The sequence below is a fragment of the Haliaeetus albicilla genome, chromosome 3, assembly GCF_947461875.1.
Source record: "Haliaeetus albicilla chromosome 3, bHalAlb1.1, whole genome shotgun sequence".
NCBI lineage: Eukaryota > Metazoa > Chordata > Aves > Accipitriformes > Accipitridae > Haliaeetus > Haliaeetus albicilla.
Genome location: NC_091485.1, coordinates 56,356,765 through 56,371,929, shown reverse-complemented (window position 1 = coordinate 56,371,929; position 15,165 = coordinate 56,356,765). Strand labels below are relative to the sequence as shown.

The 15,165-nt window shown below is 39.0% G+C and overlaps 1 protein-coding gene across 2 annotated transcripts in view; it reads right to left on the bottom strand.

Moving 5' to 3' along the window:
* Positions 1-15,165, bottom strand: part of ZFPM2 (zinc finger protein, FOG family member 2) — a 322,662-nt gene that overhangs the window by 147,475 nt on the left and 160,022 nt on the right. For both annotated transcript variants that reach the window (XM_069779886.1, XM_069779887.1), the window contains one exon: positions 15,036-15,154. In XM_069779886.1, coding sequence (XP_069635987.1) covers positions 15,036-15,154 — 119 coding nt within the window. The remainder of the gene's footprint in view (positions 1-15,035; positions 15,155-15,165) is intronic.

The following is a 15,165-nucleotide window of genomic DNA, read 5'->3' as shown; positions in this document are numbered from 1 at the left end:
TATTAAAATATCACTTGGAGCCATTCCCTCTAGAGTAGTCTAGTGGTCACGGCACTTGCCTTGCACTGGAAGCTATGCACGAGGCCCTTTGACGCCAACTTCAGGCACAGAACTAGTGTCACTCACATTTTGCAGTCCAGTGATCAAAACAATGGGTCACTCACTTTTTATTTTTAATTTATTCTGTTGGACTTTTTTGTTTATGAGTAAAAAATAATGTTCTTAAGCAGAAAGGGGCACTGCAGCTCTCATACATCCTATGCAATACCCTCAGGGTTTTGCTTTGGTTTCTTTGACCAAACCCTGAAAAGTCTTACAATACGAGTAGCCATATTTTTCAGCAAAATAGCATTATGGTGCTTTGTGTTTTCTGACTGTTCATCTCCACCAGTAACCGTAAACTGCTGGCACTGGTGCCAAGTTCAGTACGGAGAGATTTATCTTGGCAGCACATGAGCTTCTGAGCTTTTTAAAATAAATTTGGCACCAGGCACTAAAAGGGGTCACCATCACTGATCTAGATTACATCCTTCTTTATCAGCAGACGAGTTTCAAAATTCCCATCTAAATAAACACCACAAATTTATTTGTATTTTCTTCCACTAGATTAATGCACTTTGAAAGAATTCTCTGAAATCATCTGCAAACTTGCTGCATTTTTCATTCACTATCTCTAAAAAAACTTAGGTCTGCTGCTTTAGTGTGATGTAACTGTTGTTTATTATACTAATCTTAATTATCCCCATTTTAGCTTTTGCCTCCCACAATTGCTTGTTGCCATTGTATTCACGTCTGGTCTAAAACCAGGACCTAAGCTAGCTGAGGCCAGCAGCTGTCTTTTTAATATCAGGTTCAGACAGAGACTAGCACAAAGGAGCACTAGTTCCCAACTAGAACCTCAACATGCTGCAGTACTACAGATGTTAAATATCATAATAATGATTGTATCTTCCTTACACAGTGATTATTAGCAAAGCTGTACCGCTTTCAAAGAGCCCTTGTTTTTACTTTTCACCAGCAGCTGAAGCAAAGAACACATTTCCATTACAAGATGAAGCTGTACAATCTCATCCAACAAATGATCTCACTCTGACCCTCACACTAACTTTGCTATTAAGCAAAAACAGGCACATTTTCAAATATTGATTCCAACTAATGTCTGATCCTAACAGGCACGATCTTATCGGGGCCCCACTATAATAGAAGGAGTGTCAGAGTTAAACAGAATAGGTTTAGATAAGATCACAATCTTCCTCACCATGATGTGATGCTATCACTGAGTGAGTATAGTATTTGAAGTAATTATCATTAATAGATATTGGCAACAGGAAGAGTGGTCACTGCTAAGATCTAAAGAAATTTGTGCATGATAAAATAAAGCAAGTTTTATCTGAAGGGTGGATAAGGATATGTTATGTGCCCTAAGAGACTTTGCTGCCTTTATTTTTTTCTTTGAAATGATGGATATTCAATTAAGAGAGAAATATTGAGTAGCAACATTGCTACTTTAGTTTGTTCTGTACCTTCTGTTTTGTGGCAAACTGCCACTTTAGCCTTCCTGCTGCTTTCCTGATGTCTACCTTGACCAGAGGTCCCACGCCATGTTGTGTGGACAGACCCTGGTCTCAGGGTTTGCCTGAAGAGCCATGGCCACAGCTGATCTCATGGTGCCCTTCCTTATTAGCAGAGAGTGGAGTAGCAAGGGGCTGTCTTACAGGAGGGGTGGGAAGCAAAGGGTCATCTTCCCAGACTTTGAGCCCTACGGCTGTTTTCTTATTTGAATTATTCTTTGCAGGAATATGGGGCGCGGGATTGTCCCATGGTGGGCTAGCCTAGGAGACTGGTCTCTAAGGTAAGTGCGGGCTGTGGCAAAAGCCACAAGAGAGGTACCAGGTTGACAGACATCTGGCTTAGTTTGATTTTTTGCCTCACCATTTGTTCTGATCATGGTAGACTTTCTGCATTTTCAGAAAGAAGGTGGTACTGTAAAAGGGAACACCTGCTTTGATGTGGCAAATTCTCTGTGAAACTCTTAAGTCTTTCTCCCCTGAAGCTGTTAGCATGTAAGGCCAAAACAGCACAGAATGAAAATAATAATTTATAGCCTTGGAAAAAATGTTATCAGCCTAGGAAAACTGAAAACACTGGTGTAAAAAAAAAAGAAAAAAAAGTCAGTTGATACTTATGTGTGTGCTTTTTGTAATGAAATAGCACAAGCATAGCTAAACTTTCATATACTGAAGCCATACAAAAATAACACATGACAAAAGGGTGCAAATCTAAAATGCCTTTAACTATTCATCATTCGTAGAAATAAGCAAGTGTGCAACATGTAGAATTAAAAGGGCACAATCAGATTTCCAAGGAGCAATGTCCTCTATGTCTGTTGCGATAACAATATTGAACTCTAATATGCTATTTGTCATCCTTACAGTACTTACAGACATTAGCTAATTAAGTCAATTTAAAAAAAAATTCTAAATTAATAGGGTACTTGCCAAGATTACCCGAATATTGGTCTTATACACCCCCCCAGCTTTTCTACTTATCTTCATGTATTTGTCTTCTCAAATGTGTGATTAACTCCAGAGTACTGAAATCTTTTTGATAATCGCTGAAGATGAATGTATCAGGACAATCAGCAGCATATGGAACACAGAATGCTGCCAGATGTTAACACACTAAAATAAAGCAGAACCATCCATGTACTCCGTATCTTGTCTAAAAATAATATACTCATTGACCTTAACCCTATCAAACCAGTCCCATCTTCAAGGTCAAATAAAATAACAAATATTTATCTTGTATGGAGAGGTTTATAGGCTGTACTTGCAGTGTTCAGTGTCATGAAATGCTAAGCATGCCTCAGCCCTACTGCTTTGAATGAAAGCGTGCGGTGCTCAGCACCTCCCATGGTGCTCAGTGCTAGGCAAAATCAAGTCCTAAGTGCATTATTAATCACCATTTAAAATTTGCGATCATTGTGCATTCCCTTTCATTGCTTTGTATTTTTTCAAAGACTATACATGGAAATAGAAAAACACCTAGTTACAGTAAAAAATACAGGCATATAAACCGTGATCTCTAACACATCCTTCATTTGGAAGAGATTTGCATATGTTATATGTTGTCTTAAGAAAATAACTTCAACAATCTTTGTTAGCCCAATAAAATTTTAAAGTGATAGTATCAATGCAGCATACTGCTGCAGCTTTCATGAGGTTGAATACCATGCTGCAGTGGGCCACGGCAGTGAATGCCACCCCCTCAACCTCTTTACTTCCCCACACCTTGCAACTATCCCAAAGCAGACTTTGCAAGCGCTCCTGCCCAACACCACAGCCAGAGAAACACAGAAAACAGTAAGAACATCATGCTTGTATTTCTGAAGACTTCAGGAGACCTCAAAGTTATGGTAGCTATAGTGAACAAAGAATTAGATAGTCAAGTATCTTTGGTATGACTGACAAGGAAATGCTTATTAAAGGTCAGAAAGGCCATTTAGTCCCATATATGCCACTAGCCAGAGCAAGCGTAGTAGGTGCTACTACAAAGCCACTTAAACCCTGTAACAAGCACTCATAATTGGCTTGGAAGAGGGAATGCGAGGAATGTTAAGAAGGCATAACCACACCAAGTGGTCTCACATTTGTGAGAGGTCAAGTTTCAAAATATGGGTATTCCTCTTATTTTCCACTGCTGAATGTGGTGGTGGAGGGAGAAGTGTTTTCAAAAGTAATCAGTGCATGTGCAGTCATTTACTACACACAGGTACCTGTTATTGTTTCTGTATGCATTAAAGAGATTTACTAGCACAGAAACAGTACCACAAAATGAGCTCCGAGGATGCTGGTGATGCCAAGAGCCTCCTTGCAAATGTTTCCACATCCAACCCATGGTGTGTTCTCTGTTTTTCAGCCTGCCTAATCGGGGCTCTGGTACCCGATAGTGGATGACTGACTATAGAAATCAAGATTCAGCTTACTCCCTGAGGCATGCTGTACTGCCAGATCAAAGTGCACACATTTGGCATCCTGAAAATGCAATACCATTGCTCTCCCTTCGCAAATCTGTGACACAGAAACCTGGGACAATGATCCTTATAAATCAGACAGTATTTCTTAAAGAAGAGGTACAGAATACTTAGAAACAAAGTCCTGAGTAAAGCTGAAAATAATGCTTTCAAAAAGCTACACTGATTTAATATTTGGTTATACACAGAGTGTTAATTCTAACTTTAGTTAGCAAGAAACTGGAGTGGGAAGGGAGAACATTCAGAAGAAAAAAAACCTGCAGGCAATTGGGAAGAGACATGCCAAAGAAATACAGCAGCTTACTTCCTTATCTCCCAGCAAGCCCTTGTTATATTTCAATTAGATTTTGAAAACGGTATCCTATACTGGTGTGACCAACTGTCTAGCTTCCTGTAATGTCCCATCTGCCATTTTCTACAAAAAACAGTTTCTCATTCTGGCCTTTTAAAGCCAGTCTTGAAAGATTTTAGCTACCTGCAGGTGTCTCTGGGCAGCTGAACAAGTGAAGTTGGCTGCAGCCATTTCTCAGCAACAGGGTGCCAAAAGCCACAGGGTCATCTGCTCTGTTTCCTTCCCCCACACCATGGCTCAGCTGCACCTACACCACTCCTGTCGTCTTGGTCCAGCCTGTTCTTAAACACAACAGCCACAGATTTACTACAACCTCCTGAAGCTCTTCCAGCCTTTCACTCTCATTACCGTTAGGAAGCTCTTCCTCATATCTAACCTAAATGCTCCTTGCTGATACCTGCACCTACGAGTCTGGCAGGTTCACCTAAGGCAACCCATCATATCCTTCCATGGACCATGATCCAGGTGCATCCAAGAAGCAAGGGAAACCCTCCACCAGAGAAGTGTACAGTTTAAGATGGTATTTTGGCTTGGAGGAAACAAGTGGATCCCAAAAGAGAACAATATCATCTGGAATTTAACAAATACGAATAACAAGATCCAATATTTAATGCACTGAATGCAACCACATCCAAGAGGAAGAAACACCATAAAAGCAAAGAGATAAGACGAAGACGTATTATGAGGTCCACAGCAAAATTAAAAATTAGCAGTAACAGAACAAGGCCTGCTTCAACACAAGCAGAAAAGAAGAAACTAAGGTATTTCGGACACACTATTGTTTTCTGCTTTATTGCTCTCTTCCCTTTATGCTAATTTGTCCCAGTTTTCTTCCAAAAGTGAGGACAACAGCTTGCAGGAGGGGGAGAGAGGGAAGAATCCTTCCTCACCTCCCCAGCGCCAATGCACACCTCCCTCAGTTCCCCTAAACTTGTCTTTAATGTCCTCACACATGGCAGGAGTTCCAGTTTCATCTTTTAAAAAAAGTGGTCACTCATCTCCCAGATCAGAGACTGTGATGTGGAAAAGAAAGCTTCAAAGGAAAAAAAAAGCATTTTGGGAAATGTGATATGTTTATAAATAAATACATAAATAATAATAATTACTAACATATACGAAGCTTTTATTTAAAAAAATCTCTTCTATGCTTTTCAGGTATCAAATCAAACGTCAAATACAAGATATAAAATACTAATCTGTGACAGGGAGAATTTTAAATTATAAGATATTTTCTCAGAGTGAGAATAATCTACATAAACTATGATGATATCTCAAATGCTATGTAGTTTATTCTAAATGCATCAGTAGCACTCAGACTGCTATCCTTCCCTTAGAGCACAGAAGGGACGGTATTTTGTCTACGTAAAACTCAATTATTCCCTAAATATGTTAAAAGAGCTCAAATGAAAAAAAATTATAACTATATTAAATGTTTCACAATTTGTGAAACATTTTGTAAATACATTGAAATACTTTCCCCTTCTCTCTAGTCTGTGCAATACATGATAAAATGCATTAGTGAAAAGAAAGGGGGCAAAAGTTTATTAATTAATACTAAGTTATTTAAGATGGTACACGAACATGAAACAGTATCAAACCTGGTGAGGCCATGCATATAATTTATCACGTACAGAGTCTCAGGACACGCACTACCCCTGTAAATAAATAACATCAGCAGGCAGAGTACTAGCTGTGCATCCCTTGCTGCAGCCTCACCCCTACTGCAGGTGGTCTGGGGCTAGCAAGGAGGGCAAGGACAGCAAGCGGTGGTGCCTCCTGCGCCCTTCGCAGCAGAGCCCTAATAGCTGGAGCTGATCGTCTTTCCAGCTCCCCTGGAGCCTGAGGAGCCACCACGGGATTAGATTGATGAACTTGTTCTCTGCGCTTGATAAATGAGGCCCCAGACATTTACAAACCTCACTCAGCACTTAAGATCTCAGGCCAAGCTCTGTATTGCCCATATTTTGGTGGTGCAAAGTAGATCTGCTGCATCTGGAAAAGGACAAATTTTGCTACTGGCTATGTGATACTACGACATCATTAGAAAAGGAGCTATAGCTGAACAGAGAAGAAAGTTCAGCAAAATGTTAGTCTTTCAAATAGAACTCTGATTTTTAGGACCTAGTAACAGTCAGTATTTTTGTCGGACTAGAATATGCTATTTTTATATACTCACAAACACATTGTGTGTATATATATATGTACAAATATATATACTTACTATACTTGCAATTTTTTTATGTATTTAGGTATTCACACATACTGTACTAACTACACTTACTATAAATATTGATGTTTTTTTCTGTTTGAAACATTCGAAACCACACTTTCACAGAATGCAGTTAATTTGGCTGCTAATGAAACAACTAGAAATACCTTTTATTTCCATCATTCTTGAAAATTTACAGGCTACTTCTCTCAAGCATATCCAGACAGAAAAGGGACCTGATGTTTGGAATTTCGATCATTCCATCGCACTGTACGGAAGTGAGCAGCAAGCAGCCACTGTTTTCACTGAAACCACAGCTCCGTTCCTTTACTGGAAGTCATTTTTCTTATTTTAATGAAGATAGACAATAATTTCAAATCTTGTTATTGTTATTATGATATGGCATCTTGGTCTGCACTTTTATTAGCACAAACAAATTTTGATACCACCAAGGTGTGAATTTTCTCTTCACACCAGAATTTTCTCAACAGCACACTTTATTCCAAACAACTGCCCACTATTGCCTCCACAAGTCTTATGGAAAGCATCTGTTGATGTTTTCATAATCATATGTCATTTGTATGCCCAGACAGTACCTCCGGACAACGTACGGAGCGCAACACAAGTGCTACCACAGTTCCACAGGCAACAGCATCACGGTGCTTTTCTCCACTATCGATGTACACTAAGGCTAACTACTCTTAGGCAGGCATAGCTTTATGTGTAATTGCCCCAAAGAAACCCAGGAGTATCCAGGATATTTTATCTTCTAGTGGTCAAAGAGAGAACACAAGCCTCCAGGTCTTTCAGTTCAGTGCCCACTGTAACTACCAAATTGTTGGCCTAACAATGCAAACGTCTTCATAGACACAAGCAACTTCATAGCTTTATGTTCCACTCAAATGATGGAGCTAGAATTTCCCACACTTGTTCTATGAATGTGAAACTACTGAAAAAAGTGTCAACATTTTAGAAACTGAATTTTATTTCAGAGTAAAAAAAATGGTGTTCTTTAACAAGAACAAAGTTATTTCAAAAACTGCTGAATATTTAAATCTGACATTTTATATCTGCTTAGTCAAAAATAATACATATGTTTCATAAATAAGAATTATATTATAAAAAGCATGAATTTTAAAAATTTCCTCAGACGACAACATTGATGTTACATTCCTCTTCTTAAACATGGGTGTCGAACTTGTGCCTGTTAGGTATTTCAGTGTAGTGAGCTACATGAATGACCTTAAATGGAGCTAAATCAATTATTTCTCTCACCTGGAGTTTTTAAATAAGGCTACATCCCATTCTGACAGTTGCATTATAAACTCAGCAAAATCTATAACAGCAAAATAAGTATTTGAGTCTTAAAGCCTATGGTACAGAGAAGATTAGACTAGATGACCATAGTCTAGCAGCACAAGAATATGTTGCTACTGCACAGTTTATTGCAGTGGTTCTCTCTAAACAGCTTATCAGTGCAATATGTGCTCCAGTACACATTGTCTTTTCTCTGCTTTTCCCCACATCCTAAAATGGAAGAGCCTGGCACTTGCAAATGGTGTCTTCCTCTGCTTCCACTGCCTGGGAGGCCCTGAACCAAATTTTCTTGCCCTTTTTCTGTCCTGGGCTCCTGACCTTGCCTCATCTCTTCCACTGGGCTGTCCCCTCACTCTGCTCTCAGCAGCTCCCCGGCAATGTGCCCCAGGGTACATTCCCACTTTGAAAGAACCCCCCTACTGAAATGAAGCTTGCTGAAATAGGACAGAAAGCTTATTAGATTTTCTGCCAGGGAACTGAGTTAGTTTAATGAGAATGATTGGTAACATCTACTACTTAATTACAATAATATTAGGGTAAATTCTGCTTAATGAAGATGCTTATAGCAAGCACCAAGTAACTTAATTATTTAAAAAGACCTTTCAAAGTGACCAGTGGTAGCTTTAAACAAGTGTTAAAGTTCTGCTGTTTTGATAAACAGGTGTCCAAATGAACAACGGGTATCTGCAGTCTTAAAAAACTGCTGTAGCTAGGGAAAAGAAGTTAAAAAACAAAAGCAATTTTATGTGAAAATCCCCTATTGACATAATACTACATTCTGGAAATCACCAATTCAGAAATAAAGAAATAAAAAAGGTACAACGTAATTTCAATCCTGTCTTCCTGTGAACATGTGTTTTGGTTTTTTAAACAAACCATATTTGTACGTTCCTTAAAAATTTAGTATCTTAAAACTTAGGCTATCATAATGCCATGCAGTACTAATACCAGTGTACTAACAGCATTTAGAGAGAGGTGCACAATCAATGTGCTCTCTTTTCATGGACCGTGTTGCTTTGCTTCATCACTTATTCATATTCTGGAAACTAAGTCCGCAAGCTGGAAAGAAACACTTTCAGCCTTTTTCAAAACTGGGTGTTTATTCAGAGCGTTACCACATCTTGCTATATTAGTAACATGTTTTAAGTTAACTCTGTTGTGTAAGTGTAAATAAAGGAGCAGAAATAACTTTTTTGGAAAGAAAAGAAGCATCTAAACTACAATTATTCACAGAAGTTTCAAAAAAATTTCTTCTGTCATTGCATTCCCCTCAACTACATGTCTATATAAACAGGAGAGCACTTTATAAAAGGTGAGGCAACATGAGGAGATGTGTTCTCCAAGACCATTGTGGATGGCCGTGTGGACGTCCACACCATCTTGGCCTATCTCCGTGCTTTTTGTTTCAGTCTGTATGAAGTGGCTAACCCTGACGCTTGCACAGCGCATCAGCCCATTGCTGTAAGTGTGACACAATGTGCTGTCCAGAAGCACTGCTACATTAACGTCCGCTCACGTTTGGGACAGAAGGAAGTGGTTTTAAGCTAGCTTTAAACATGAAGAGCCTGACAGTAACAGCAGTAAAAATGAGAAAGAAATGCTTTTCTAGTCACTTGAGGTACTTAAACATTGTATAACATAGTATAACATAGATTAGAATCAAGGTTCATTACTCAATACGCTATATTTGGTAATTAAATATAAAAATGGCTCTGTGATAAGAAGAGCCCAAATCCCCATTTGCAGGTAAATATCTAAAGATAAAAACCGCCTTATCCCTTTCTGTGTTTGAACAAGAGAACCAGAGGCTCCAGCCTGACTACAGACAGACTACCGTCCGTCTCGGTGGCCGTACAGCACCTCCAACCGAAGTGCCCGGAAAACCCTCGCGCTGCAACTCTGAAGATTAAAAGTTGCTGGCTACTACAGATACGAGGTTTTTGACCCAAAGTGACCAGCCACAGATTAGCGAGCGAGTAACTTAACTGCATTTTGAACCTTGGCTCTTCAGCCCCTCACACGCTACCCCGTCAAATGGTTTCATGGGGATATCTTCGAGAAGTGTCACTTTGGCGCTGAACCTCCCAGATCCCATTAAAGGGTCCCTGCTGCATCCCACTGCTCGCCTGGCCCAACCCTGCACACTTTCCTCCCGCAGATTCCCGTCACAGCCACGTTGAATCCTCTTTTCCTTATCAGGCTGATACAGGCCTGCCCCGCACGCTCCTCCCTGCGACAAGACGATGAGAACGGGGGGCAGGATCCAGCTGCTCATTGTTTCGCTTTGCAAAACCCTGCCATCGGCACAGATTAACACCAAAAACTAGATGGCGGCAGCCAAGGGAAAAGGCCTTTCAGAATGCCTCCACACGACTACCGGAGCGATGGCGCGAGACGCTGCTCAACACCCGTCGTGGGCTACGTGGTTCTGTGCCGCTTTTGTTTCCAAGGGCCTCATTCCCACCAACTTGTCCCCTCAGACAGGGAAAACGTTTGTGGCTGGGAAAAAGGAAGCAAATGGCTTTTTCTTAAACAACCTGCTAGTGCCTTGAATTTAGAGCTGCTTACACACAGCAGCTACTCGTTCAGTGGTTTGCATGGCCAGCCTAGAGGGGTCTTCTGCTCTTCTCACCTGCCTGTTCACATTAGACTTGACATTTGCGCAAATCCACTTTCCCGTTAAAGACCGGTATCACAAGCTAGGAGTTTCACGCTTCGAAATATATTCCTACCTACTTGTAGGTACCCACGAACTACTGAATTTCCTGTGACGCAGCAAGGCGCAAAGCTGGAGCCTTCCTGGTAAAACTAGTGATTAAATCATGTTGTCTTCCTTGTAGAGCTCAGTTCTCACCAAATATAGATAGAAAGCAGTATTGTACAAAACTCTTCATGTGTCTGTTTTTCAAAATGGTAACATTATATTAAATCTCAAAACAGAATCTGGAAACACGTAGGTGATCTCTTTTTACTATAAAACAAGAGAACAAGCTCTTATTTTAGAAGTACACTTTCTAGGCTTGAAAAGATACTCCTGTGCATTTCATTTTCTTGGGACTATCAACTATTATGGAACAGCTGATGGAAAGTGGAAGAAGTGGAAGGAAATGGAAGGCAATAACCTCTATGCCCAATTATGCAGACAGATACAAACTATGCATGCAGCTGAGAGCAGGAGAATTTTGCCAGTTTGGCAAAATTACAGGAACAGATCATTAAAGGTATCTAAATAGGAGATCTATCACTCTAAATACAATAAAAGTATCTAAATAGATATCTATAAAAATTTAATAATGATATCAGGAGTTCTTAAGTTCAGATTGAAATGGGAATTAAGTGCCTAGACAAGTTTTAAGATCTGAGACTCACTCTTTGTTGTTAAAAACAACATTCTTAAGACTTCTGGTGGCTGCATGCAGATTGTTTCATTAACAGTAACAGTAATGCAATGGGGTACATTATTTCATAAGGGGTCTTGATCACTCTGTGTAATTCATGACTATTGGCTAACTCCTAGATGAGAACAATTAAGAACTTTATTAGTCATTGAGCTATTTCAAGTCTACCATTAGAGTTTGAGTATTCTGCAGTCCTGATATGGATGTTGCTTTACCGTATCTCCTGACAGTGCTGCAGCACTGCTGATGAAGTCAACAGCTGCTATTCCTATTGCAATTGCGAACAGCACTTAAATCATTTTTGTTCAAGGTACCGAACCTTCCACTACTCTGAGATGTATATTGGTAATATACTTCAAGACAAAAACTTGAAAGATCTAAAAAGTATTTGACATCTGGCATGGTGCCTCAATTAATTATGCTGAATTCATTAGCTTGCTCTGTCTCCTGAGCCAACAGCAGTGAGATTGTATTCAGCAACACAGTACCGCTTGAAATAAGAAGCACTTCAACAGGATATTACATGTACAGGCTGTATACAGTGCAGAGTACAAGGGTAGTAAGTACGCTGTAACTGTTATAGCTAGGTAATGAATCCTGTGAGGCAGTGTCACATTGCTAACACTGAACAGTAAAGTCAGGTAAGATACTTGTAGTCAGCTACAAACATATTTTCCAATAAAAAGACCAGCTGCAAAAATTGTGATATTTACTCACCCGAGGTTCCATGAATTTTTCTTTCCTTTCCTCTCTATACCAAAAATTCACATTTAAGCTCTTTTCCAAAAATTATTTGATGTTTATAACAGTGCAATGATTGAAGTTCTCATTCAGAAATGAACTAAACCTGCTGTCAGCTGCTGATGTGAAGGTTTGATTGAATTCTAGGGAGGTGAGGCTTTACCCAAATGAGCTTTTCAAAACAGATATAAATAACTTAAGTAAACAAATGCAACTGCCCTTATGAACAACAGAAAGCATTTACACTAGTGAGAAAAGTAATCAAATGTGTCAAGCAAACAGAAAAATCATAAATAAACCAGAATCGTTTCAAGGGGGAAAAAAAAGATAAAAAGAAAAATATGTCGAAGCTGGCACTGGGTTTGTGTTGCTTAAACAGTAAATTAAAGTTCTATCAAAAGGTTTACGTTTCTTCACACAGCATTTTAAAGTAACAAATGTAGGATTACAGGAAACATCTGATATTTGGGGAAAAGAAACAATACTTAGAATCACAGAATAATTCAGGTTGGAAGGGACCTCTGGAGGTCATCCAGCCCAAAGTCCTGTTCAAAGTTAGGCAAACTTCAAAGTCAGATCCACCTTCGAAGTTAACTCAGATTACTCAAGATCATACCCAGTTCAGTTTTGGCTATCTCAAAGGATGGAGTTGCTCAGGAGACAAAATGATATTGCTGAAGATGACAATTCTGTTTACAGGAACTTTTTCAGATTTCCAAATGTACTTATATTAGTAGGCAAAACAAAAATAAAACCTTTCAAGTGTTAGCTAAAATACACTTTATGGTTTTTAATTTGACAAGAAACAAAGGAGTATCTTTCCAGCTTAGTGAGAAAAAAGTCCTGAAGATTTTCATCCCACATCTCTCTGAACTAGGTTGAGAAAGTTATTCCATCCCATTACAACCACCAAACTAAAAAGTCAGCTCTGCTCAATGCTTAATTATAAGTTCATTAAAACCAAAATATCTTATCTAAATGTTTTTGTTACAGCAAAAATGCTATTTGCTTAAATTCACAAAGTAATAACAGACCTTAATATATGCCTGTGCTACCAAAGGAGAAGCAAGCTCCTGCTAGAAGGATTGTGGTTGCTCTGTGTCTCCTTCAGAAAACAAAAATGAAACAATATGATCAACTGCTGACATACTGCAAATTCTAAGAATATCTGATAATGATAACTTTTGTAGTGAACGGTCAATCAACATCATCTCCCATACTCAAGCATTATCTTCAAGTCTTACATACCTGAGGAAGTGGTACAAGTGGACAGGGCAATAGGGACAACACAAAGCCAGAATTTTTCCTACGGTATTATATGGACTGACTTTGAGCTACACCAGGACTAAGGTTTCTGTTGCATGAAAGTTGATGAAAGTAGTAATAGTGGAATCTGAGAAAATTATTTGAATTATTGGTAGTTGTTGCAAATGACATTTTATGAAAAACATTCAGAGAATGCTGATAGACCAAGAATAAAATAGATGAAAAAATAAAAATGAAATGGATGGAAAAAATGGAGAGAGGTATTCAAATTGTCCAGTTTCCTCTTTCTAACAATAAGACACACTGAGTGACCAGTACTTTTGAAAATCCATCCTTTATTTGGGTGCCTGAATGGGAAATCTGATCTGAGTTGGGAATACTGAACTCTAGGAAACTTAGACCAAGTTTCCTTGTCACTTTCTGTAACATCTTGTTAGCACCTTTTGATTAGTAAATTATGCTAATCAGTCTACAAAATATCAAAATCTTAAATGGCTACTATGTACTCATAACAGAATAACACTTCACTATAATTTTAATATGCATATTTACAGAAAGTAACATGCATACTATCCAGCAAGCCTTTAGAAAGAGAACTCCAATATATAGGCATAGGTCCCCCAGGGAGGAGTTAAAGACTATCAGTTCCCCCCCTTTTCTCCCACGTCCACAACCCCCCCTCTCTCACACTGTCCCAGATGGTACTTCAGCAACTCAGCACTCCTCACTCTCTTCAGGTCCTCCAAGGGCAGGACAATACCCCCCAAGACTGGGAAGCTCAGCTTCTCCATTTACCGGCACAGATGTACCTACCCCAAATGTATGTAATACCCTTCTGTGAAACAGTTGCGCAGGTCTTTAAGCTAATACATTCATGCAAAGTCTGTAATAGCAAACAGTGATCAAGCTGAACATAATGGTCTTTCAGGAGTATCCCACAGGGCAATGCATGTTCCAAGATTGTCTAAACCCTTCTTCTAGAGATTTTAGTTGCTTTTTTTCAATATAGGGTCACCTTTCCATGTATTCTCAGAAAATTAATCTGAACTATATAAAAAGAATATTGAAGCTCAGACTTAAAACCGATACAAACAAAAATGAAATGAAGACCTAGGAATGACATGATTTTCAGTGCACTGAACTGAGACCAGCAAAGCATTACCTTTAAGTAATATGGCCCACATACTTTCTGCAATCAGAATAAAAACCAAGGCTAACTGAGAATATATCATATGATATAGGTGCCTTTTGATACCTTTCAAAATAATTTTAAGCTGACGGAAGATCTTGCTATGTTCAGTAACATTAACATTAAGGCAAATTTAATTAATTTTATCCTAAAAATAATGTAGCTATTTCTTTTCTATACCATCCATTAATATAAATTAAGTATTCAGCAATTAATGGTATGAAAAATTTAAAAAAAGCCACTAAAAAAATCAGATATTACTACTGAAATGCAACTGCTTGCTTCAGCAAACAAGGAAGTGACATTTCCCGGCTGTAAAATAACAAGTTAAATACTATTAACCTGTGCTCCAAATAACTTTACGTGGACGGTTGCCATAGATGAACTAATTGGAAAAGAGCCAAATACCACTGTCCGTGAAAGCTAACAATGCCTGTTTTCAAATGCTCCGGCTGAGTAATAATTCAGGCTATTCCCTCAAGACCAACACACAATATAACGAAGCGAAGCGTCTCGGAGCATCTACATACCAAGGTGTTATTATTCAGATCCATCTTCCCAGCAAAAGGCCCCCACGTTGTTCCAACCGGAAGCTGCTGCCGGCTCTGAATCTTGCGCTCCCCGTCTTTCTGGACCACCTCCAACTCTCCTGCGAACAAA